The sequence below is a fragment of the Harpegnathos saltator genome, unplaced genomic scaffold, assembly GCF_003227715.2.
Source record: "Harpegnathos saltator strain DR-91 unplaced genomic scaffold, Hsal_v8.6 scaffold71, whole genome shotgun sequence".
Classification (NCBI taxonomy): Eukaryota; Metazoa; Arthropoda; class Insecta; order Hymenoptera; family Formicidae; genus Harpegnathos; species Harpegnathos saltator.
In genome coordinates, this window is record NW_020230549.1 from 575,001 (window position 1) to 600,050 (window position 25,050).

Below are 25,050 nucleotides of genomic sequence, written 5' to 3' on the forward strand. Positions count from 1 at the left end.
CCTGACCGGAAGCGCCCACGAGCTCGCCGTATGCGGGGTGCGCGACGTCACTTCCACGCCGCGGGTGCCGCACTCTCACAGCCAATCGAATCTCACCGACATTCCATACAGGTATGGGGGTCGGGGGCCCGTGGGGGTCCCCGTGCGCGTTACATACATACATATAATATATATATATATATATTCGTTCGGGCGGGCCGGTGGGATGCTATTCTTTTGCTTTAGCATGCTGTTCGTACGCGCGGCACCGGGTTGGGCGTAGCCGCGATAATAGGCTTATTCGTGCGGTATTTTCAGGGGAGATCTACCACAACTCGTAAAGATACCTTCGAGGCCTAGTCCACGTAGTATTCAGTAAGTCACCCGACATACATAACACGGTTTTCTCGGCTAAATGTGGGAGCGGGTAACGACGCGATCGCCAACCAGCGTCCGTTCCATGGGCTTACACGCAGACTGAGCGCTCCGCGGGAGGCTGCCAAGACCACTTCCTTCTGGGAAAGATAGCCTGTGCCGCAGGCATTCGGTCTTCGTCCGGCTTTGCTCCTGTTGGAGAAAGCTGGACAAAGATGGCATGCCTGTGGACGGTGAAAGGGGGGAGGGGGAGGGAATTTATCTGTGCTTTATATCTCGTCATCGAAGCTCTCATAAGAAGGCGCAGTCTGCGTGTGCGAATCTATGGGCCGTTCGCCCTCCCTTCGTCCGCTCCTCGTCGTCTCGCTTGAGAAATCTCGATATATCGAAAGAGGGACCTTATTCCGGACACTAACGAACGCTGAATACATCTTTCTGGCTCCAAGTCTCGTTTCTTCCGTACGAGTGTCTCATGTGTAACGTTGTTGAGAATCGGAAAAGCGTATTTAGCGTTCAGAAGCGTTCAAGCCGGTCACGGCGAGTCACGACGAGGTGCACGCAGGAAGAGAGCGATGTGACGTTACAATAACGCTCCACGTTGTACGTTCGCATCCGACCTTGGCAAACCCTTTTATCTCGGTGTGTTTGAAAGCTCTCGCACTGTCAGAGGCAAGTCGTTGCGTTTGTGGAAAACTCACTGAAATGTGTGTAAAAGCAATATCTCATCATTGGTAATTGTACTGTATGACGATCATTGCCCGTTTTTTCGTCCCTCTTAAGAAATCTCTCTCAGTGTTTCTGAATACTATCAAGCGTCTCGATCTGCGTCCTGCGCGGAGAGCGTCTCGAAAAATTCGCGTCAAAGCGATAAGCTAGCGATGTGAATTGCATTTCCGCCTCTTCTCGAGAAAGAGAATAGCGAAATTGACTCGGATGATATTTTGAGGCGCTCCCTGCGCTACCAATGCGCTGGTGTCGATATTGTGCCGTCCGTATCAAGCTTATTATTTTCCTCAGTGTTTACATATCTTTATACGCATATACATATCTATGATACTTTACGCAACACATTACGATACCTGTACGAGCACACCGACTCTCTTGCACAGAAAGAAAAATATCATACACACACACACACACACACACACACACACACACATATATATATATGTACCACACTCTTTCCCTTACGTTGTAAAGTGTTATCTCTTAAGTGTCTCATCCAATAACTTCCTGAAAGCTTCCCTCGACATCACCCTAATGCGCGACAAAGACCCCGATCCCGACCCCGACCGGTTCGACGAGCCAAACTCTACAAAGCACACGAGCCAGATCTGTACGGGATGTCCCGGAACCATCGCGCGTTTTTCGCTTACAAATTTCTCGGGTAAGATAGTTCCGGGACACCTTCCACAAATACACCCACATACACACACACACACACACACACACACACGAACGCAGGTGTGCAGAGAGCCAAACTTACCCTAGTCGTTGAATGGAGCCGCATATGCATGCTATCGACTGACGTTGAGAAAGAGACACACACATACACGTACACGTACAAAGCGCGTGGTATCTTGCCGAAAGCAAACGGTGAAAACTAAATCATATAATAAAGTTCCTGTTGTCAGGGATGCTGGCGCGACGGAAGTGGCGGTTCGCCCTATGGACGACGTATGCCCATGGGACGCCGCGCCGGGCCCGAGCACGGAACACGCGGCGGATGCTGGCAATGCGGCGGCGATGTCCACTGGCGGGACAGCGTCAGCTGATCAGACCCGACACGTGTGGGACAGCGGCGGCAGTCACGCGACGATGACCGCGCACTCCGCCGAGGCCGCGCGCGCCTCTCGCAAGAACTCGGCGCAACTGGACTCCTGCAGCTCGTCGTCGGACGTCAGCCTCGCCATCGCGGAGGTGTCCGAGCGGCTGCGGAAGTCGTGCAGTTTGCAGCATAGCGCTAGCATAGGTCGGTACTCGAGCGGTATGTTACGAAACATAATCGACTTATGACGCAAAATCGTACGTACTCGGCGACGAAACTAAAAATACCATTTCTTACTCCCCCCCCTCCGCCCCTCCCCCCTGGACTGCAGGTGCGCCGACTTCCGGTCCCGGCATAATGACGCGGAACTACTCGACCTGCTCCGCGAGCGGCCGCATCAGACTGTCCGAAACGAGCCGCGCGTCCGTCTCGTCTTGCAACTATCCGTCGCCCCAGCAGTCATTCGAGTACTCTCACGCGGTGGTCGAGAAGGTGGAAGAGAGGTCGTCCTTGGAGAAGATCGTGCCCGAGGAGGAGACGCTCGCGGAACCCGTCGTCGTTAAAGAAGCCCAATCGAGCAGCAGGTAAGAACTCTCCGACGACCGACGCGAGGAAGATCGATCGATCGATCAATCGCGATTACCGCTCGCAGTCCCAGAACGAGCGCGAAGGCGCCCCTGATCAGCATCAGCGCGATCGTGGGCGATCTACCAAGCGACAACTCCACGATGGAGAACGCCGACGAGGACGCGAGCGAGAGTTGCACGGCGAAGGACGCGGGTGAGATCGTCGCCGAAGAGAGAGGCGCGCACGAGGACTCGCGAACCGACACCGGGGCGGATGTGTCGCCGGTGGCCGAGGAATCGGCGACGACTGAGGAGCCGCCGGAGGAAGCGCAGGTCGTGCCTGTCTGGGAGCCGGACACCCGACAGGAGGAAGACCGATCGGCGGCTCAGGCGGTGCCTCAGGAGAAGCGTGACAATAATGTTAACGAAGTATGCCCGTGGGAGGACGAGTAAGTACCTTGTGCCCGCTTAATCCTGACCCTTGTTATCGCGATCATCGCATTCGTCAACATATTTTCTCCCGTTTGCCTTCTTTATTACCTCTCTTCTCTTTCTTTCTCTCCCCCCCCCCTCTCTCTCTCTCTCTCTCTCTCTCTCTCTCTCTCTCTCTCTCTCTCTCTCTCTCTCTCTCTCTCTCTCTAGCTATCTATCTATCTGTCCATCTGTCCATCTGTCTCTCTCCCTCTCTCTTGATAATCATTCCAATAATATCCTCATTCGTACGGAGCTCACTGTCTGTTTCAGGGAAAACTGTAGAGTGGATGCACCCTATGTAAAAACCTATGCGACTTTAGGTTACTTGTAATTTGTCGTTGATATTAAAACTTGCATTTTGCATTTGAACATTCTCACGAGATTCAATTTCCACTTTTAATCCACTTTACTGAGTGCTCGCGCGTTCAGACCGTCGCGTCGGTCGCGAGGATGCCTCGATGATCATCGCCGTTTGTCCGTAGTAATGACGAGCGAGTCTTTCGGGAGAGGGGGCGAAAATTAAGAAACAAACGTGGAGGTGTCTCTGGCGAGACGAGTCCGCAGCAACGCGAGAATCCGGAATTCCCGCGGGACTCGCGCGCGCGCGCAAATCCGCATCCGTGTCGAGGTCGCGTCGGAGCGCGTTACGCGCGAGCGACTCGTCCGATGGAATTCAAGTACGCGAGAGCCGATGGAAAACGAGCCTACGGCGCACCTACGTTCGCTAATCTCTACATCGAGTCGCGAATATTGAGTATGGCCTAACTATTAGACTCGTACGCTCGGGGTCACCGGCGATCCGCGACGGGTCTCGTCGGGTACCTCGGCTTGCGATCAACGACGTAGATCTTTCTTGTCTCTTCCGACGTTTAGCACGCGGAGCTACGCGATCGCCGTTGCTCTCGCGGTGCGCCCGCTTTTAGTACACGCGAGTCTTATTCGAGGCAAAAATTGAGAAAATCGAGAAAAAAACACGAAAACGAAAAGAGATTTGAGGGAAGAGGGGGGATGGGGGTGGGGGAGAAAAATCGAAAACACTGAGAGAGAGAGAGTTGTTTTCTCCGTTGTTCGGCAGACGGTTGGAAGGGTGTAGCATCCAATGTTGTTCGTAGACTAACATAGGTTAGACACACTTAGACACGATGCGTCGCGACGACAAGTAGCGAATTACAGTAGAATCGTGTCTCTCTTTCTCTATCTCTGTGTTGAGCATAGAAGTGTTCGACGAAGTCGGCAACGCGCTCGTTGCGCACGGCAGCGAGTGGCGTGCGGCGTCATTTGCGTCAAATTCGAGCGCGCGGATTGGGGACTCATTGTGCTCGGTTCCTACCGAATGGTATTTCGCGCAAACGCGCGCTCGCAGGGGTGCCAGCCAAACCTGAGCCCTTTGGCCGCTCCCCGTGGTCGCGCTTTTCCGAGATACTTGTTTCCCTCGTACCCAGCCCTCGCGAATCGCGAGACTTTTCGTTTCGATGTGTCCCATCACCGGAGAATTACCGGCGACGACGTAACGACCCAGCTGCTGATCCCTTCGAGGGTCACGCGGGAATTTAGTCGCGCGTGTTTCTTCAAGACGCGCGCGACCAACGGTTCCGGGTGTCTTTTTCCTTTGGTTGTTTGTTTTCTTTATTTACCGCGAAACACTGCATCCCAATGTCCGGCGCGTCGCGTAACTTTGTTGTAACTTGTTGAGCGCAGTTCGATGTGCGCGTTCTCGTTTCACTCGCCATTAGGGTTATAACGCCAGCCTTAGCGTTGTTACACGCCGTGTCTTACGAGCGTTTGATATTAAAACTATTGACGAATTATCATGACCTGATATTTCATAAGTATCTAATCTCACGTGTTACATTGTTAGTGTCCGCGTCGCTTGTCGCGGTCGCCTCGTATTTAAACTATTCAACCGACGCGTCGACCGTCGCGATGCTCGTCGATTTCGTTCGCTGCTCCTCGCACGAGCGAATCGCGTTCGCGAATCTGTGAAAATGGGAGAAACGAAAGACGAGTGAGCAAATATACGTCGCGAGGCCGAAAATTAGTTGTCAAGTCTTCAGCCGGGCTCGTGGTCCTGTTACTGCCCCAGGACCCCGGACACGGTGCGACAATTTAGACTCGTATCCTCGTTAGATATCGAAGAAGAGCACGGCGTGGAAGTTCCGAGACTAAACGCGTTCGAAGAAAGTGTGTCGTGCTCTTAATTGTAACGTCGGTGTCTTCTCGCATAGATTTAAGATTAGAACGATACGACAAAACTGTCGCGCTTATAATTCCCGAAATATTTGCGCCGGTCACGTATGGTCGCGTACATCTTACGATGATTCTGATCGTTGAACGGAAGCCGCCGAGTCCTCGTTTTCCTCGGCGCGGAGAGGAGCGGATAATTCAATCAATTCGGAATTAGGAGCGCCAGAACGATCGCCAGAACTGTGCCACGTTTTCTCGACGAAGAGCCTGTAATGGGAAACGAAGGGGGGAGGGGGAGGGAGAGAGAGAGAGAGAGAGAGAGAACCCGAGGGAGAAAGAGAACTCGCTAATTTCCTCGCAACTGAAATGAATCGAATTTTCACCCTCCCTCCCTCCCTCCCTCCCCCCTCTGTCTCCCTTCCTCCCTCTCTCGGTTCACCTCGATATAAAGATCTTAGATTGTTCGAGAGTTTGAGAATCCTCTCTTTTCCTCTTTAATTTCACCCGTGAGATAACGTACGGAGGAGAACGAGAGACCGAAATCGGCTGCTATTCGAGCGCGACGACGGTCTGGACACGCGAGTGTAATCATAAGGACTCTAAAAATATTCACGACGGTCGTACTGTTAATTCAGCAGCTCAACTTAAATATCATAACGTTCTTACGATAGGTTAGTCGATAAAGAGAGAGACTAGAGTAAACGCATATGTCCCGCGCGATCGATAAGGAAATGAATATAATATACTTGCCATATATATATTGCCGTGCGCGATCTTTCTTCTCGTCGCGTCACCGACGCTCACGGATCACCGGGATCGTCCTTTCTCGATTCCGCCATCCGACGTGATTTTACTTGTACGCGCGCCACGGTCGAATCTTCGGAAAGGCACGACACGAGACACGAGGGAGAACTCGAAAACGCTGGGGAGAAAGCGCGATTTCTAAGCAGCAGGAGGAAAAAACACGGAGAAAATCAAAATAAAAGCCACACACTTTACTCTCGCCTAAGGACGTCATTCTGTGTAAATAATTTCCGACATCATCGCGTATCGCTTTCGAGAAAGTCTCTTGGAAAATATATTATATTCATCGCAAAAGCCAAAGATCTCGTCGTCGTCGTCGTACAACGAGAGGCGCGCGCAAGGTTCCGCAAACAAAAGAAAAAAAAGAAAAAAAAAAGAAAAAAAGAAAAAGGATCTTCTTCGCATTCACTCGCGAGAGCCGACGATCTCCCGGACGCTTCGCCAAGCGAGACGATTTTCCGCTGGTTATTTGTTCAATTAGCTCAACTTGCAACGATCGTAAATGACGTCGCACATTGTATAATAGATTTCGACTGTCAGTGAGCACAAAAAATTGCCAATGGCAATACATGTCATAATTTCGCGTATTTCGAGTGGCAATCGCGGCAAAGCGAACTTTCCTTTCGATACAAAATATTCGTCAAGTCACAATCACGACATCAGGCGTATTTATTATTCCATCGCGATTTGCAATCGAATCATGACCTCCCCGACTCCGCTTGCAGCGAACGGCCGCGATCGTTCGGCAAAGTTCAGCAAGCACCTCAAAGTCGAAGGACACAAACTGGCAGCCTTGAGCGCGTCCCTCACATCGCATTTTGTATAACTTTAAATCGCGACGCATGGCTACATCGATTACATTTTTAGCATGCCATAATCACGATTGCGAGCTCACCTGCGCGAACGGTGAAGTTTCGTCGAGAGAGAGAGAGAGAGAGAGAGAGAGAGAGAGAGAGAGAGAGAGAGAGAGAGAGAGAGAGAGAGAGAGAGAGAGAGAGAGAGAGCGGGAGAGAGAGAGCGGGAGAGAGAGAGCGGGAGAGAGAGAGCGGGAGAGAGAGAGCGGGAGAGAGAGAGAGCGGGAGAGAGAGAGCGGGAGAGAGAGAGCGGGAGAGAGAGAGCGGGAGAGAGAGAGCGGGAGAGAGAGAGCGGGAGAGAGGGAGAGAGAGAGAGAGAGAGAGAGAGAGAGAGAGAGAGAGAGAGAGAGAGAGAGAGAGAGAGAGAGAGAGAGAGAGAGAGAGAGAGCGGGAGAGAGATTAATAATGTTCAACACGGCGTTTCGGAAGCATTGACAAATGCCTCGTTGTTATTCCGACGTCGCGTGGTCAGCACTTAAGCATAAGGAGGAAGTGCAAATTATTTCGCAACGCCCGAGAAACATTTCGATTAATCCGGCAGAAATCCGGTATTTAATATAACGAACGAATGATTAGCTCGCATAATTAGCGTAACATAATTACGTAGACAAGATATACGACGTATACACAAGCAGAAAATAGAAAACAAAACAAAAGAAAAAATCCAGTGTATCTTTCTATATAAAATAGTAAAACGTACCGCTGTAATATTATTGCATAATGAGAAACTGACTTGCATAAGTTACTCGTGTTTTGCAAGTTGCACCTTTGAAAAGTCTGCGAGATCTGGTGCCGTACACCGTGCGCATTGTATGACGTTGCTTTACATAATAACAACGTTTCCTAAGCGTTTCCGTTTCTATAACATGTTTTTTGCGAGAACAGAATTGTAAATATCGTTGGGATAGCGTTTATATATTTTTTTGTCGTGTACATTTATAAATTATATTTTTATCTAGATGTAAAACGACACACACTCTGTAGAGGAGAGCACAACGTTTTCGCGATAAGCGCGACAGTCCTTGTCCGTCGCGTTTGTCACGAAGAGGTCGAGACTGTGGAATGGATGCGCGATTTTCATTTCCAACTTCAAAAGGGAAAGAATACCGGTAATTATTGTTATTCTAATTAGGAGTACAACGTACTGCGAATTGTATGCTTGTAAACGGACACACCGCGATTCCTTCGGATCGATATATCAGGAAACATACATACAAGATATTTTCATCATCGAGATACGAAACGGGAGAAATGTGTCGAATCTATAAAAAAAAAAAAAAAATAAATAAAAAAAAGAAGGAAGACAAAAGAGAGAAAAGGAAGGGAATATCGGAGAGATCGGGGCGACAAATGCGCAACAAGTAGACAAAAACCAGTGCAATCATCGCATTCATGCTGGAGTATAACACGTTCGGTTGTTCGAGTTGCCATGAATCCTTCCCGATCAGTTCGAACGACGCGCTTTACTTTTGCTTCGAAAGCCGCGAAAGACTCGCGCGCGAGCGAACGTCGTAACGCGTAAAAACGGCGCGCAATTGTTCAAGTGTGTGTACCGTTCACACGCAACCTAAATGTCGATGCGAAGTGGCTCGTCGACGAGCGAGTGAGAATTTTTGCGTATCTGCGTCATTTGCGCGTGTGCTAGATCTAAAATCGCGCCGCGATATTCGAAGCTTCACGGGGGACGCGGGATTTCTCAGGCGACTTTGAGGATCCGAAAATCCGGGGATTTTACATCTACGATTTTAGGACGTACCGATGAGTCGATCACGACGTTTCGTTTGTGAGGCGGACTTTAAAGATTCGCAAGGATCTGTGGGGATGATGCATCGATCAACACACGTCGATCGACAGGACGTAGCCCGAAGATCCGGGGAAATCCACGACTCCCGGCTTCCTCGGCGCCGTACAATTTAATAATTGTTTCGATCGCGATCGCGAGCGAGATGCCAGTCGCATTTTCGTCATGTATTGTTAAGCGTAAAAACAATGCGAGAGACTCCGTAGGTCCACGTCGGTCTCGTCATTTACTCTGTCCTCTTTCCAAAATTCACATTTTGCACGAAACATTCGGCGCATAACTCACGCAGAGCCTAAGATGAGAAAAACGCTAGCGACAATAGTGAGTAAAATCTGTGAGTTGCATCGTTAAACTTACGACAAAAAAAAAAAGAGACGAATGAAGACAAATTACGTAGATCCAAAATTGCCTCCAATTTACGCCTCTCCCCTGTTCCTCGATCAATTAACTCGTCGCGTTGGAATAGAATCGATGTCGTTTCGATAATTTCATTTCATATCCAATCACTGTATCGAATCAATGTTACTGTCAAATTATCACCGAATTGGATCGTGAGTCGCCATTCATTTGCTCTCGTTCGTTTATTTATTTATTTATTTATTGTTGACCCTAGAACTCTTTTCTCGCTCGTCCCCATTGTAATCGACGCTTTCCGAGACACTTCAAACCGAGAGAGGACAAAGGGACACTCGAAGAAACATTTCCAACCAGAAAAAAGACACAGAACATTGCGCTTAGATCGTCCTGCCAACCGCGAGCGACAGTTTGTAAACAAAAACCCGTACCCGACTCAACATAAATGACCTAACATGGCCGATGGTGGTCGAGCGACGCGACGCGACGTCATAAGACGTACAACGACATCGAAAGTTCTCGAACGTGCAATACTCAAAAATACTCACCGGCTCATTCAGCTCCTTCGCCGTCGACGCCCGCCCTCGTCTTGTCCGTCGTCCCTTCGTCGCCTCATCCATTCCCCGGAACTCGAGAATCAGCGGAGGACGACTAATGACGATCGCACTGAATACTCCGCGCGACGCAACGATCGTCCGCCATGCGACAACACACTCATTAGCCGGAACGCCGAATCGCCGGTGCGAAAAGACGCGACCGTTGATCGCAATCACGATATCTGATTAACACTCCGATTAACACGACGATCGGCAATCGCTCGATCCGACACTCGACACGCACTTCCGAAGAGCGAAGAACCGCCAGACACCGCGCGAGAAGTCCGCCGACTACCGTTGCGTTCGTCAAACTAACGACGATCGTCCGCAGATAAGCTCGAAAGAACGCGCTGGCAACTTCACGCCGCTCGGCGCGGGGGACGATCGGCCTCGCGAGTCGCGAGGCTCCGGATACGTCTGACACGGAAATGGAACGCTGATTGACACTCCCGGTGAGATATCGGCCGTTGCTCGACGCGGCGCTCGGCTGTGTACGCGGAATCGCGTCTTTCCACGGGGAAACGTACGTCAAACACACGACGCAGCCCGCATTCCGGAGCACGCCGTTCGCGAGGGGGTAATTTCGACTACGCAAGTCAACAAACGCTCGCCGGCCGGTCGACTCGACTTTCACATTGGTGCATGACGCGCGATTGTTATTATCGCACGTGCATAATATTCCCGTGAAACGTGCCGATTCGCATATATATACTCGCGTATTTTAACAAACACGATTGATAACGCGAATATAATCGTCGTGTTATTACACGTTGACAGCGGAGAATTACGAGAGTAACGCGATCGCGACGGACGTAATAGCCGACGTTATTAATCGCGTAAGTATCATACTTTTCTCTTACTCGAATTTTCGGACCAGCTCAGGCTCGTTGGAAATTTAATTGGTTTACTAGCGCGCGTCGATTTATTAGTTGATTTGATTAGCTTTCGGGTCGTGACCGACGTGAAGTTGCCGCCGAGTATCGCGGCGTCTCGCGTAATGCCGGAATCGGAAGTCGGGAGTGCACCGAGACAGCTTCGTTATTGCACGGTCAATCACCGGTTTCAGATGTATCGAGCGTGTAAAACGAACCTCGAGAGCGGTAAAGTGGCGGACGATCGTCGGAGAAGAGCTTCGATTCAACGATCCGATCTGCGACTACTCAGTATAAAAAGATAAAGCGCTCGACGAGAAGGCGGTGCATCGGCCGGTGAGTAAATTTAACTGTTTCACATGCACGGCGATCGTTTCGTTCGCGACGATTCGGCGTGAAAAATACGCGTATATATATATATATATATACGTAATAAACGCGCGCGCTCTCCATACACACACATACACAAATGTACATACACAGGTTATGATCCCTCGTTTGATGATTCCGAAAGACGCGATGAAATTTCCAACTTTTTTCGCGAGTTCTAGGGTCTGAGTCTCTTTTGTTTGATTTTCTCTTTCTCTCGTATTCCGACGCGGAAAGTTAATGCATTTCCTTCGCATACTCTCGTAAGGGCGTTGCAACGATGAACGCGTGTCAAAGAGCGTGTTCTCTGTCCGCTCACCCATCGTCCATAATCGGGGGTCGAGGCTTTCGCCTCTGTGTGTCGATTTTCTCTTAATCCTCTCACTCCCAAATTACGTCTAAAATTGCTGAGGAGTTATTTGAGCGTTACACGAACGCCCGTTCGTTGAAGTCAACAACGACACATCGATGACACCGATGATGTCTATATTTATATCATTAAGAGGCAAAACGTGACGATGATTCAATTCTATGTATATATTTGTCTTGTCAAAAAAAAAAAGCCAAAAGAAACGAAATAGGGGAAACGAGAAAAATCTATTGTATTCGTAACAAAGAGACAGAGACAGAGAGAAGGAGAGAGACACAGACAGATGCCGTATATTTTTCTATGGAAGCGAGAGGATTAACGATAAAACATAAAGAGTATGCGTAGAGAGACGAAAAGAAGGGAGAGTACGTGAATAATTAACCCGCAGATGGGCCGCGGGCGTTAATTAGTTGCTTAGCGGTTAGCAGTAAGTGACAAAAAAACAGGACATACATTTGTATTATTGTACACCTCGCGTTAGAATTTGGCGTAGCACGAGTTCTGACTTGACGCGCTAATATTACGCACTTCGGCGACGATTAATTAATAATTATACCGCGCGTGTGAGAGCGATATAAATATATACATATATATACATTATATATATATATATATATATATATATATATATATATACAAATAAAAATATATTATATAAGAAGAAGAGAGAAAACATGTTGTTAGCTAGCGATACATGGTAGACGATAAAAAGAAAGCTTTAGTGTATATAGTTTTGTAAAGTGTTAACTATAGTGAGAAAAATCTACGAGATATATATATATATATATACACATATATATACATACATACACACACACACACACATATACACGTGTGAGTGTTTGTGTGTGTGTATATACATATGTATGTATGTATGTATATATGTACACACACAGAGAATACTGCGAAAACGTACGAGCTCCGTACGATTTCCAGCTGACACATATTAATTACGAGTTGGCGGTCGAAGGCGCATAATTGATGAACTATCGTCTCGTTAAGCGTAGTTGCATACCGATTAATATGTCGTGCGTAAGACGGAAAGGGGAACGTGTTGATAGTTACGTATATAATATGTGATATACGCGTGGAAATTTTAAGCTGTCAATAGGATGTCCTAATATTAAATATTATAGTGCCATTACGCAACGATTCTTCTCACTCGCAGTACCTCTCATACGTTATTTCACAAAGAGTATATTGTGCTTGTTTTGCATTTCATTCGTTCCCCAGTCTTCCTCCCGCCGGGGCTTCCTCTCGCCGAAGGCAGATGGGCGCGATAAGGTAAGATGAATGTTCTCATGCACGGTAATTTACAGGAGATACCGAAGTTTTCCCTCGGAAACACTCGCGCGCAACCGCCGCAGAATTATATCTACAGTCAGATATTTATTGGTCTATTTAGGGGTACAAGCACACATTCCACATTCAGGCGCTACATGTGGAAAGTCGATGTCCCAAGGTTCGCAAGGAATTATTCAATAACAGTTGCAACGATCAGTCGGGCAATCGGACGGATAACGCATGCAGCGTCTCAGGCAGTACTGATCCGCACCCGGTCGATCAGCGATGTCGCCGACAGCGTCGCACGTCTCTCTGGAAACATATAACAAGGCGAAAGTGAAAACGTTCTCGATGTGAGAAAATTCGCTTCGTCTCGTGTTAATTACGGAACGTCGTAAGTTGATCGATCGCTCGACGATCCTGAATTAATTAAAATTCATTTAAATTGCCCGCGGGCAATTTAATACTTACGGGCAGTGACATATACTCGGGGGGCAATTGGACGGGACACGAATGCAATTCACTTGACACCAGTCGCTCATGTTCTGCCTGTGTCGGTAAGCTACGGTAGGCTCGCACACTTGGGCCCTGAAATCGCGCAACTCGCGTTAAACATTAAAGGTAAAACCAGGTCGCGCTCGACATGTGAATGACGCGTGTCTTCGATCGGCTCACCTCAATGGCTGGGTCAACGAGGTGCTGGAGAATTTCGGGATGATAGAGTACAGCTCGAAGATAGTGTTATGAATTAAGAAGCGTGGTGGTATGCCGCCGGTGCTGGTAACGATCCTCACATCGGCGCAATTGCGGAAGGTCTCCGCTCTTCCGCATCCAACGGCTTCCGTGCCGTTCTCGCATGTGCCCCACATGTTTCCTATCGTGCACAAGCAACGCGAGATGAGAAACGAGATGGGGAATTTCGTGAGACCGGACAGTAAACGAAAGCGAAACACGCGAAATGTGTCATACCCGTGTAATAACTCCACTGCACCACGCAGTGTGAGCAGGTGACGTACGGCGGTAGAGTTACCGAGTATCGTATGATTCCCTTCTTCGGCGTATCGCGCGGAATCTCGAAACGAACGTCCTCCGTTCCAGATACGTACAAAGGATAACTGCATCAAGAAGCATTAATTATTAATGCTTGTTGGATGTTTTTGGACGCGCAGAACAAGAGAGAGAGAGAGAGAGAGAGAAACGCGAATCTCTCGTGTACAATTTATTTTCTACAATTTATATTTACTAGAAATTATCTCGTAAAATATAAATAATATTTATATACAGAGAAATACACGCTGCGTTATCAAGTAAATGTTATTTGTTCTAAATATTTCGCGCAAATACAATTTGAATCCTAACAAGTTTAGTACTTCAAAAATATTAAATTGAAAAAATGACAATATTAAATTATTAAATTATAAGATAAAAATTCTTGCTTGCTTTCTATGTAAAGTATGTTTTATGATATTTTTGATAAGAGGATAAATTCTCCTTTTGAGTATGTGATAAGGATGAAATTTTCTTTTCCTGTCTAAAATTTGTCATTAGTATATTTTAAGGCTCAAGAAAAAGTTTCTCCTTCATAATAAGCATTACTTAAAAGAAGAAAAGTAAATTGAATAATCACTTTTCTTAGCAGTAGAGCGATGTTTCTTCTGTGTACGCGTAGATTTAAATACTTACGAGTCGAAGCAGTCCTGAGTTGCCTCGCGCGACGGATCGTTATTGGGACAAAGGTACATCTCGAATTTCCCGAAGTGATTGGCGGTAAGCTCGATCTCCACGTCGATATCCTCCAAAACAGATTATACTGATATCAAATCCGTTTCATTCTAACTTTTTCACAGATTCGTCCTCGGGTATGCGCGATATTTTCCAGACAAAAACTTGTCCTTCCTCGTTATTTACGAGAGTGAAAGCGATGATTAATTAATTTGCACGCAAAAATACCGGAATCTACGGTTACCTGGCCCACCGTATAGTGCCTAACTATAATTCCATTGGCGAACTCGCCGCCGGCTTCGTGAGGACGAGGAGGTGTCAGATGATAAGCGTCGCCGCAAACGCCGCACTTGCCTTTGTTTTGCTGCCAATGCACTGTTCGCGACGCAGTGGTTAATATCAGCGTTTAACAATCAAACGCGCGTCAATTATGGTGAATTAACTCGAGGACGAATGCCAGCACGTCTCGGTGAGAATGTTTGCGTTGAAAAGCGTGAGGAAGACTGTGCAATCGAATTACGGCAGATCCATAGAGATCGATCGAATTCGAGATCATGAGATGTTCTCAAAATATAATTTTAATGTCACGAGTAATGTATAAAATTTTCAAGATGTACTCTTTTGTGTTTCGTCTAGGTATAGCGGGACGTTTCGGTGCCGGCGAGCGTTCTCTAGCAATTCTTCTAGTCAATTGCAATTTACAGACAAACCTGCGTATCCCCCACAGAAGAGCTCGTTGTCGTTGTAGTTGACCGGGTTCGGATAGCCAAATCGCCACATGCAGTTCCTCGCTGGCGGGTCCATTAATCTGCCATGACCGTGGGTCTTATCGGGTAACTTTTCAAATCCACGTCGTCGACGACGAAGCACGCGCGAGAGCGAGAGCGAGAAGAAGTAAGAGTGTTACATAAGGACGAAGAGAGGGCTCCGTAATTGCTCTATATCTTTTTCAATACACTTTAAACGCAACGTCATTAAAAAAACGGACGGCCTCGTTACTTTTACTCGGTGAGTAAAGTATTAAGGGCGCGTCACTCCGCGCGAGAAAGTGTTGCGAAATTGCGAATCACGCGAAAGACCGCGCGAGAGAGAACGTATGTTTAACGAGCGTTTTCGAAGACGAGACGATTCAACGAGTCTTCGTGTTCTCTCGACGTGGCGTATTGACGAAAGCAACAGCTCGCTATACAACGAAGAAACGAAGCGCGTTCGCTAATCAAAAGCGGAAGCTTGGCCTCCCCCTAATCTGACCTGTCCCTAATCTCTAACATTCTCACAATCACTACATGACGGACAGGTGGTCTTACCTGCGCGAGGAGGTACGATATCAGCAGCAAGATATCGTATCGTCGATGCCTGGTAATCATCTTTCCCCTGAAAACAGTCATAATTAACGTCGGCAACGTACTTTCCCCGAGAGATGCGAACCGATAACGCGCAGTCCTCTTGTTAGAAACCGTTACTTGTTCGAGGCGAAAGAAGAAAAAATTCATTACGAAGCGGACGTAAAATGCGACCGTTTAAAATTCAGTCGCCGAGTTACGACGGCGCCGATCATGAGCCGGGGAGGCGTAGCTGCCAGGAGAAGGAGGAGGAGGAGGAGGAGAAGGAGAAGGAGGAGTTCCCGACGGGTTCGTCTAAGGACGGGAATTATTCTGCGGGATCGAGTTAGACGTCTCGCCGCGACCGAATCTCTAATTGTAATATCAAATCCTGCCTTCGGAAGACGCGGCGAGCGGTCGTCGGGCGAACAAACGCTCCGCGCGGAACGAGCGTCCTTGAATCATCAGCTGGATAGAAGCCGAATCTTGCGTAATGAAAAGTAAGGCGACGTGTGTATTGTGCCAACGGTGTTACGGCAATAACGTTTCCGACGCGCGTCGTCGACACTTGTGTCACGTATTAGGCGGCAGACACGCGCTGCGATTAGGACCGACGCCAAGGATAAGGGGTCCTTTTTCATCGCGGTCAATTGTATTGTTCGTGTCGATCGGTACTCCCGAGTAATCTCACGCATATCGGGCGATCGATCGTTGCTCGTTCTCATGTCATAATTAGCGCGGTATCGGACGGAGCTGAGGGACTCTCACTGACATTCGCGCGTACGTGTCATTGACAGTTGCCGTTTCGTACGCGAAACCTATTAACGGTTTAGCGTCACGTTTGTGGGATGACGTTTTTTTTTCTCTCTTCGAATAAAATGAATGCGTATAACTTGATTTCGATGTTTTCAGCATCTCATTCTCGCTGATATCTATGTCTTCGATCTCAGAAATAGTTTCAACATTGACAGAGGTCGGAGACCTCGAGGAATCCGGCAGACTGATCCTTTCATAGAAAACGTTCACATGATGATTGCGACCTTAATGGATTAATTAACACACAGCCTCTCTTCCTTTCCTTATCTCTTTCTGTTTCTCTCTGTCCATCAAATTGGAGTCTGACTAGGAGCCGTTTCGAGCACCATGTTATGCGATCTGCATGATTCACAGCTAAATCATGATGATGTAATTGTAAATTCACATAATTTATGACGGTTCAACTACTCGGCAGAGGCATAACGGCGTTCTAAGTTTCTCGACTCGACGAAATAACTGTGTCCCTACTTTGCGATTGATTGAACAGGCGGCATACGATTTGCATATATTCCGCGAGTGTATCATGACCCTCATCGTCCGCGTGAAGATTTTATTGTCTATCGGAGCTCGCTTTGTTCGACTCACGGCTTACAACGAATACGACTTTCGGCCAGGTAGTAGTTTAGACGACTTGAAAGTGGTCGCGCGCGCAACAACAGGATAAGTGGATTCCTGGAGTCACAATGGGACACACATTCGTTCGTGGTCCAAACAAAACGAAAGATTCGTCGAATGTAAAACAGAGGAGCCGGTTAACCTTCGCTGGGAGCGGCTTTATCTCGTGCTATCAAACGCGCGGTGATAAAAGGAAGGAAGAAGCGAAAGCGAGTCCTCGTAGGGACACATCGAACGAGAAGAATCCGCGCAGAGGTGCAACATAATGGAATTTAAAGCGACTAAGCTTGACGATCGCGACGCGTAAATCCGACACTTACACTGAGAAGAAAGTGTTTGGTATTTGTGACTATAATCGAAGTTCGATATAGTGCCAAGAGATTCACTTTTCACACAGTAAGTATTGCTACAATGTTAGCGATAATAATCATATATATATATATATATATTATATATTATATATCGCAACTGCTACTTTTTGTTAGAACAACAAGATATAATTAGGGCGAAAAATGATTGCAATTTCAGTAATATGCGCTATTTTTTCCCTCAGTGTAAGGCCATTTAATTTTGGCAACGACACCTCCTCATCGCCATCCATTTCCCGGCTCACGCTGAGCATTTCGCGACCTTCGTCGTCAAAATTCCTCCGAAGATAAGAGTCGACGACCGTTCGGCACATCGACACATTCGGATCTCGAAGGATCGTCACAATCACGTAAAACACGAGATAAGTGGAACTCTTGGGCCTACAGAGAGCGAGAAATGATACCGCCAAAATACTTCGCGAAACTTAAAGAGACAAAAGCAAAGGAAAATCGAAAAGCCCATTTAAAAGTTGTTCGCATTATGGCTCGAGTCGACAGTTCACTCTTAGTGCGACGTTCGGTGTTTAAACAGCGGGAAATAGCCGAGGTAATGTTCGGTCGAGTTCCTTCGATTTATCGAACTTCACTAATCGGACTTGGCCTTCTGAATTATATTCAAACTGCACCGAGAGGCGCAGTTACCAAATTTACAAGCCGATCGGGCGACATTTTTGTTAACTGTCCTATTATGTCTATTCATAAATACATCCGACACGCGAATAAATACGGGGATAAGCTTAATAAGCTTGAGCGGAGTACGAGCGAGTAGTAAGTGTTATCGGCAGGAACGCGCCGTATTCCCTTCGCTGTATTGAGTTGTTCGCTCGATTCGAAAGCTGCGGTCATAAATTACCGATCACTCGAACGCAAACTGCATTATTCGTATATTATCTGTAAGATCTTAACTTGTGGATATTCGAAAAGCGTCCGCTTTTTCCCGTTCTCGTTTCAATATCGCTTTAATTTTAGATACGCGAATAGAGAAGAAGAGAAATTCCTCGGCACGCATAGTCGCAACGTGAGCCAGTGTGACGACAATAGACAGTGAATGAAAAAAAAACATCGGCGGGCGCTTAACGGTACTCGGAGAACGGAAAAAAATAATTAAATCGCCATTCGTTCAGCAGACACACTTGGATCGGCAACGAGGAAAAATGATCGACGGATGGAGGATCAACGGCCTGCTCGAGCATACAAACGAAATCAGGTTCGCCGGGTTACACCTTGTTCTCGGAATACCGGCGAAAACGCAAGCCACGACAGAGAGAGAAAGGGAAAAGGGAGACCGAGGCATCTCCGGTTTCCGCGAGCGTCAAGGTCGCGAGTGCGACCGCCGATTCGTTTTCAGGGAGGGACGACAAAAATGCAGCGGTTTTTCTCAGTCTTTTTCACGCGATTCGACTCGCCCCGCCTCGATCGGCCATCGGAAATGCGAGAGATCCCCGCGGGAGAGCCGTGCTGAGCCTCGCCTATTATAGATTTCCGACATTAATCGCCGGATATTAATTCCCATGCGAGTCCCTTCGCCGTGCGAACGAGTGGCCTCATAAAGCACAGAGTCGCCTGCGACCTAGACCCAGGCCAAGGAAGCGCGTATATTAACCCAGTTATGAATGGGCGACGCATCAAACGCATCGATACCGCTATACTTACTCGGCTGCACGTGCTCGGCCTCGGCGATGAATTGGCTGTCAAGTAGCTGCGAAAGATCGAAGACGTAGATTGCGGTCGCACGTCGGGCCGCACGCAGACCTCAGCGTGGCAGAGGGTGTGCGTAGTCACGCAGTCGGGTGAAGAAGACTCTCGGTGGATGTCATCCGGGCTATGGGACCGTTCGAGACTCGGGCCCCACTCGAATGCGTTCCCGCGACGAGTGACAATACGTGTGCGCGTCGCGCGCGGCCCGAGCTGCCCAAAAACACGACCACCTCCACCTCCGGGCAAAAGACTAAGGCGTGGTTGGCAGGTGAGCCCGCGCCCGGTGTGATCGCGCGCGCGCTGCATAGTGGGGATGATCGGAGTGGAAACTGGAAAATTGATTGAGCCATTTGACATTCTGGATCACGCTCTGAATCGACTCGATCGGTTTCGCGCCGCCGAAACTGCGTGCAGCCGAGTGTTAATGTACAAGGTCGGACTCGAGTCTCTCTCTCCCCCTCTCTCCCCTCCCCTCACTCTCTCTCTCTCTCTCTCTCTCTCTGTCTCTCTCTCTCTCTCTCTCTCTCTCTCTCCGAGTGAAGTGAGAGACATCCTTATTCCGAGATCATCGAGCGACGAGATTTGAGACCGATGACAAATCGATGCATTGTTGTCAGCCGAGGACCTACCCGATGGTCGATTGTCTCTCTGCAGACAGAAAACGATCGTAATTAGTCATTTGCTCCCTCATCCTTAGTAACGGGGTCAAGCGCAGTTTAAACACCGCGATACTTTCGTCGTGTTCAGCGCGTCAGTCAGCTGGCGGCTCGTCGATGACGATCGATCGCGGGAATCTCAGAACGATTGAACGGGGGAGATCCTGCGGGGCAAGAGGATTTCGATTATTTGTTCCGCCTGATTAATTGTGCTTGAGAATCTTTTTTTTAATATATAATTTAATTAATATATAATTTAATGTATAAAGCTCATTCAATGTATACAACTTATCGCGTGCAAACAGCGATAAACACACGGCGATAAAAGCAACAATTGAATTAACATCGCGGGACAAGAAAAATTTAAACTGTACCGGCGCGCGACGAGCGACGTGGAAAATGTCCGAATTTGTGTACTTTCACTTTCACCGCAATCCCACTTGAAATCGCCGAATGCGCTGCTATTCCCGACACGAAGCGCGATATATTCGTCGTCGAGCCGACGGACGGACGGACGGATAGACGGACAGACGGACAGACAGACAGACAGACAGACAGACAGACAGACAGACAGACAGGCATATAGTTATGTAACAAGGACAACAATTCGATCGCTCGCATTAATCAGTGATATTACCTATCGCAGATAGATATATTGTCTCGTGCAAAAAGTACGCGATTTGTCCCCGGTATCTCTCACGTGGCCGACCGCTGTTATTTGCCGGCGCGCTTAAAAAATTCTCGACATTTCCCTCGGGAAGTGTCGAGCGCATGTCGACACTCGATAACGACACTCGAGATACCCTGATAAATTGCAGCATTCGCGAGCATGCGACGAGGAACTCTCCGGAGAAGCAGCTGTTTCCGCGCACAGCTCGCGCCCTCACGACTCCGGCTCGGCTGTCCGCGCTAGATGGAAACGCTATTATAGCTGCGAGCTATCAGAGCGGCCAGTACAGTTCCATCCCTTCTGCGGAGACGACGTCTCGCCGGTGAGCAAGCAGCCCTCCCGCAGCATCCGTGCTCTCGCTTACGGCCCGGACGGAGATGCTCGTTAACAAGTGCACGCTGGCCGCGCGTGCCTCGCCCCGACAGCTACTCAATGGTATTTAGCAGTTTTCCTTCGCGCCCCTCGTCCAAGCATTCGCGTAAATTCACGTGTAGACGCGGGCCGTGCGAGAGAAAGAAAGAAAGAGAGAGAGAGAGAGAGAGAGAGAGAGAGAGAGAGAGAGAGAGAGAGAGAGAGAGAGAGAGAGAGAGAGAGAGAGAGAGAGAGAGAGTGTGTGAGTGAAGGCAGTCAGGACGGCGAGAGCACGGCCATTCTCCGTCGCGTGGATACGTGCACCTCGGCAAAATCGATAGATTCCTCACAGCTTCCAGCTTCATAGCTGCTTCGTCGGCCCGCGCGAGCCTCGAGGTCCTGTGCGTCCTTTCTCAAGTGGTTGAACGACACGGTAGCTGATTATCGATAACGATGCTTGGACGATAGTAGAACATGTTAGTAAGTGATACTGTGGGATCACTGATATCTCGCTTCTCCTATCTTCGATATCTTCAATATTTTCTGCATTGTGGTAGGTTCGTTATCTTACACGAAATTTTGAATGCGGCACGTCGAGGTCGAGGAGAAAAATAGTCTGTTTCCGAATGTATTTTCGATCTTAACCTTGGCGATGAAACTTGATCTTGACACTCGCGGTGTTACGTTAAAATTGAATCATTGACTGCATTATCTCGCAATCCGCACGACTTAGGTCACGATTGGCAGACTGATAAGCAATCGGCTTTTGCACGATGTGCTTCAGTCAGCCAGAAGCGCGAAGCTTCATTTGTCTAATTTGCATATACGCGCGAAAAGCTGTACATACAACTGTATCTCTGTGTGTACATGTGAATTATATATAATTTAATTACACGTGTAACTCGTGTAATTAAATTATATATACGTTTTGAAGAGTTTTGAAGAGTTACTTCAAAATTGAATTCAAAATTAGAGTCCGCCTGAAATTCGCGAAGTAAATTCCTCGATCGTCACGTCGTTACGTATTTTGGTAACTGCCGGATTGTTCTTCGTGCATCATTTCGCGCACTCTCTATCTTGTGTCTACTTTGTGTCATTACGACGTTCTGATTCGCGAGGGGCTCCATGCGAAATCACAACGATATCAAGCAATCACACGTAACTAGCGTCAATGGAGCTAATCGGCCGAACTGATTACCGGGCTTGAGTGAGTCGGCTGGTTAAGCGGTTTTCCTGTCTGAACATCAACCCATCTGCGACCCATCTGGACTCAAACATGAATCTCACACTCGCCGACCCGCTAAGAATGACGAATGTTGGAACGATTTCGGTCAACAGAAGTGCTTCCCTTGGCCGACCGTCTCGAGTCGGAGAAGTGCTCCAATCTAATACGGAGACGAAAGACGCGAACATGCGAGCGTTCATCGGTCTATAATATTGCAGGCGTTGCAACCTGGAGGAGATGCTTAACCGGTTCCACGTCGTCGAGAGAACCAGCAAGGCCGGTAGTCGCGACGGAGATACCGGGTCCTCAGTCGCGCAATATGCTGCAGGAATTGAACGCGATACAAGTACGTTTGATCTTTTAATTATGCGCATACTATGTAATCTGCCGACTTACGTTCTTGACGAGTCCTCGGCTCGCATGTTTATGTTGACAAAATTCCCCTCACGCTTGAGCCGCCGCTGAGGTAATCTACTGTGTGTAATCTGCGTGTATGTAGTCGGGGGTAAAAAGTATGGACGATAAACTTGAGCGCGCGCTTATTTTCCGGCACGTTTGCGCCAGAGTGTGCATTACAATGTTGCGATGTTGTGATCCTCAGCAAGCCTCTTCCGTACAATTCTTCGTAGACTACGAGAAATCCGTCGGCAATTACATCGTGGACGTCGACGGGAACGCGCTGCTGGACGTTTACATGCAAATCTCATCGATGCCCTTAGGGTACAATCATCCGGCTATGTTGGAGGCTCTCGCCGATCCCGTTAATCAGGTGACTGTGATATAAAACGGTGGCGGAGAATACACCGCACTGCTTCTTGTCCTTTTTTCCCTTTCCTTCTCTTTCTTCGCACGTCTGATCCGTCCTCTACAGGATATATCACTTAGACGTTAAGTGCACGGCGCTCGATAAGCCACCGAGCCGCCGAGTGTGATTCGGAGTAGCTGTGAGAGCAGCCTTGCGAATTACCTCGTGATAAAAAAGCAACGCTCAGGTGTTTTATCGCCAGCCCCATTACGACGGGTATTTCACGACGGGGTTTCCCTTCCTTTTCAGAAAATCATGGCGAACCGACCGGCCTTAGGCGTCTTTCCGGGCAGTCAGTGGGCTGAAAGATTGAACAGGGTTCTGCTGAAGAGCGGGGTACGAAGAGCGAGAACGGCTTCTCAGCCGTTACTTCGGTAGCCCATTCCGCTTGTCTTCCTTTAATCGCAGCTTAAACTCAAATTAATAATCTGGACAGGTCGCTCCGCCCGGATTGTCGCATCTCACGACGATGATGTGCGGCTCCTGCTCCAATGAAAACGCCTTCAAGAACATATTCATCTGGTACGCCGAGAAACGAAGACAAGGCGCGCCGTTCACCGAGCAGGAGATGGAATCCTGCATGATGAATCAGATTCCTGGCTCACCGCGGTTCTGCATCATGTCTTTCAAAGGTGCGTTATTATTATTGTTATTGCTATTGATTTGCCGGTCGATCGGTTATTTGCATCTAATTAGAAACGATTTCTTCTTCCCGATATATTTAACAACAGGAGCATTCCACGGTAGAACTCTGGCCACTTTGTCGACCACCCACAGCAAGTACATTCACAAGATGGATATACCAGCCTTCGATTGGCCTATCGCTTCCTTCCCCGAATACAAATATCCCTTGGAGGAGAATATGCGGCATAATCAACAGGAGGATAAACGTTGTCTCGCAGAGGTATCTCAAATCGTTGTTTTTAGAGCACTTCTTTGAGCACTTGGTGCGCGAGAGAGCTGCTTGGGAACTGTACGATGTTTCAGGTCGAGGGACTGTTTGAGAAATTTGAGAAGGAGAAGAAAACACCGGTGGCCGGTGTGATAATTGAGCCTATTCAATCAGAAGGCGGTGACAATCACGCGTCGCCCGAGTTCTTTCAGGAACTGCAACGCATAACCAAGAAGGTAAAGCGCAGCTTTTGAAGCGATTACAGGTCCACTTTACTCGAAATTAAAGTGTCGCGATATTCTGACGTTAACACATCTCAGAATGGGGCGGCGCTTCTTATCGATGAAGTGCAAACCGGTGGTGGGCCAACAGGGAAGATGTGGTGCCACGAGCACTTCTGCCTAGACGCCCCACCCGACTTGGTGACCTTCAGCAAGAAGATGCAATTGGGCGGTTATTATCACATGAAAGCTTTCAAGTGAGCATTTCCTTTCGCGTCAGTCTGATAGTCTTCTCTTTAAAGAGTATCAACACTCGCACGATTAATCGGGCATCGTACGATTACACAGGCCGAAACAACCGTATCGCGTGTTCAACACTTGGATGGGCGATCCCAGTAAGGTGATCTTGCTAGAAGCGATCCTCGATGTGATAAAGAAGGAGAATCTTTTGGACAGGGTGACGCACGTCGGTGATTATGTGATGAAACATCTAATGGATATGCAAAAGGGGCATTCCGGTAAGATAAGCGCGGTGCGCGGACGCGGTACGTTTATAGCGTTTAATTGCGCCTCACCTGAGATTCGAGACGCTCTTATCAAGAAGCTTCAAACCAAAGGTAATAAATGATTGTAAAGTAAGATTTACGCGCTAAAAGCTAGCATTCGTTCACATTCTCGTGTGCTCTTTCTGCTCTCGTTAGGTATCCAAACGGGCGGCTGCGGCCAACAAGCTGTGCGACTCAGGCCCGCGTTGACTTTCACGAAGCATCACGCCGACATATTTTTGGACGCGCTCCGCTCTAGCCTAAAGGAATAAAGGATACCGTTTGATGATTCCTCGTGTCTTCCAGATGTTGAGTGTCTTCCATTAACAGAACTACGAGTATTCGCCAGAGATATATCTGGGTGTGTCTATAAGCCTATAAATGTCAAATTATTTTTCTATGGCAGTTATACACGATATATGTATCTTAAAACTGACGCGATTCTTTCGAATTGATCAAACTGCACACACACACACACACACACACACACACAC

At 48.1% G+C, this 25,050-nt stretch overlaps 3 protein-coding genes across 5 annotated transcripts in view; 2 read left to right on the top strand and 1 right to left on the bottom strand.

The window, feature by feature from the left end:
- The window catches only part of LOC105191558 (uncharacterized), a 20,942-nt gene extending 14,299 nt beyond the window's left edge, over positions 1–6,643 (top strand). Inside the window, exons 14-19 of the mRNA XM_025305718.1 lie at positions 1–111; positions 298–354; positions 1,989–2,341; positions 2,454–2,706; positions 2,775–3,137; positions 3,433–6,643. The exon at positions 1–111 is cut by the window's left edge and continues 66 nt beyond it. Coding sequence (XP_025161503.1) covers positions 1–111; positions 298–354; positions 1,989–2,341; positions 2,454–2,706; positions 2,775–3,137; positions 3,433–3,493 — 1,198 coding nt within the window. The 3' untranslated portion in view covers positions 3,494–6,643. The remainder of the gene's footprint in view (positions 112–297; positions 355–1,988; positions 2,342–2,453; positions 2,707–2,774; positions 3,138–3,432) is intronic.
- Positions 6,644–12,656: 6,013 nt separating this feature from the next.
- LOC105191540 (uncharacterized) lies at positions 12,657–19,446 on the bottom strand. Of its 2 annotated transcripts, none has more exons than XM_011155010.3 (9): positions 19,147–19,446; positions 15,680–15,746; positions 15,083–15,197; positions 14,617–14,747; positions 14,334–14,443; positions 13,620–13,765; positions 13,326–13,524; positions 13,122–13,238; positions 12,657–12,962 (listed from the first exon to the last, which is right to left on the bottom strand). In XM_011155010.3, exons 2-9 carry the CDS (start codon positions 15,737–15,739, stop codon positions 12,845–12,847), a joined length of 996 nt encoding a protein of 331 aa, XP_011153312.1. In that variant the 5' UTR covers positions 15,740–15,746; positions 19,147–19,446; the 3' UTR covers positions 12,657–12,844. The 2 variants fall into 2 exon arrangements, with proteins under 2 accessions (XP_011153312.1, XP_011153311.1); XM_011155009.3 differs by having other exon boundaries at positions 15,083–15,209.
- A 1,247-nt stretch (positions 19,447–20,693) lies between these two features.
- On the top strand, positions 20,694–25,039 carry Gabat (4-aminobutyrate aminotransferase). 2 transcript variants are annotated; one of them, XM_025305717.1, is made up of 10 exons: positions 20,694–20,952; positions 22,312–22,439; positions 22,695–22,862; positions 23,148–23,234; positions 23,335–23,530; positions 23,630–23,802; positions 23,886–24,026; positions 24,111–24,268; positions 24,360–24,628; positions 24,713–25,039. In XM_025305717.1, exons 1-10 carry the CDS (start codon positions 20,895–20,897, stop codon positions 24,826–24,828), a joined length of 1,494 nt encoding a protein of 497 aa, XP_025161502.1. In that variant the 5' UTR covers positions 20,694–20,894; the 3' UTR covers positions 24,829–25,039. The 2 variants fall into 2 exon arrangements, with proteins under 2 accessions (XP_025161502.1, XP_025161501.1); XM_025305716.1 differs by having other exon boundaries at positions 20,706–20,952; positions 22,207–22,439.
- Positions 25,040–25,050: the final 11 nt, after the last annotated feature.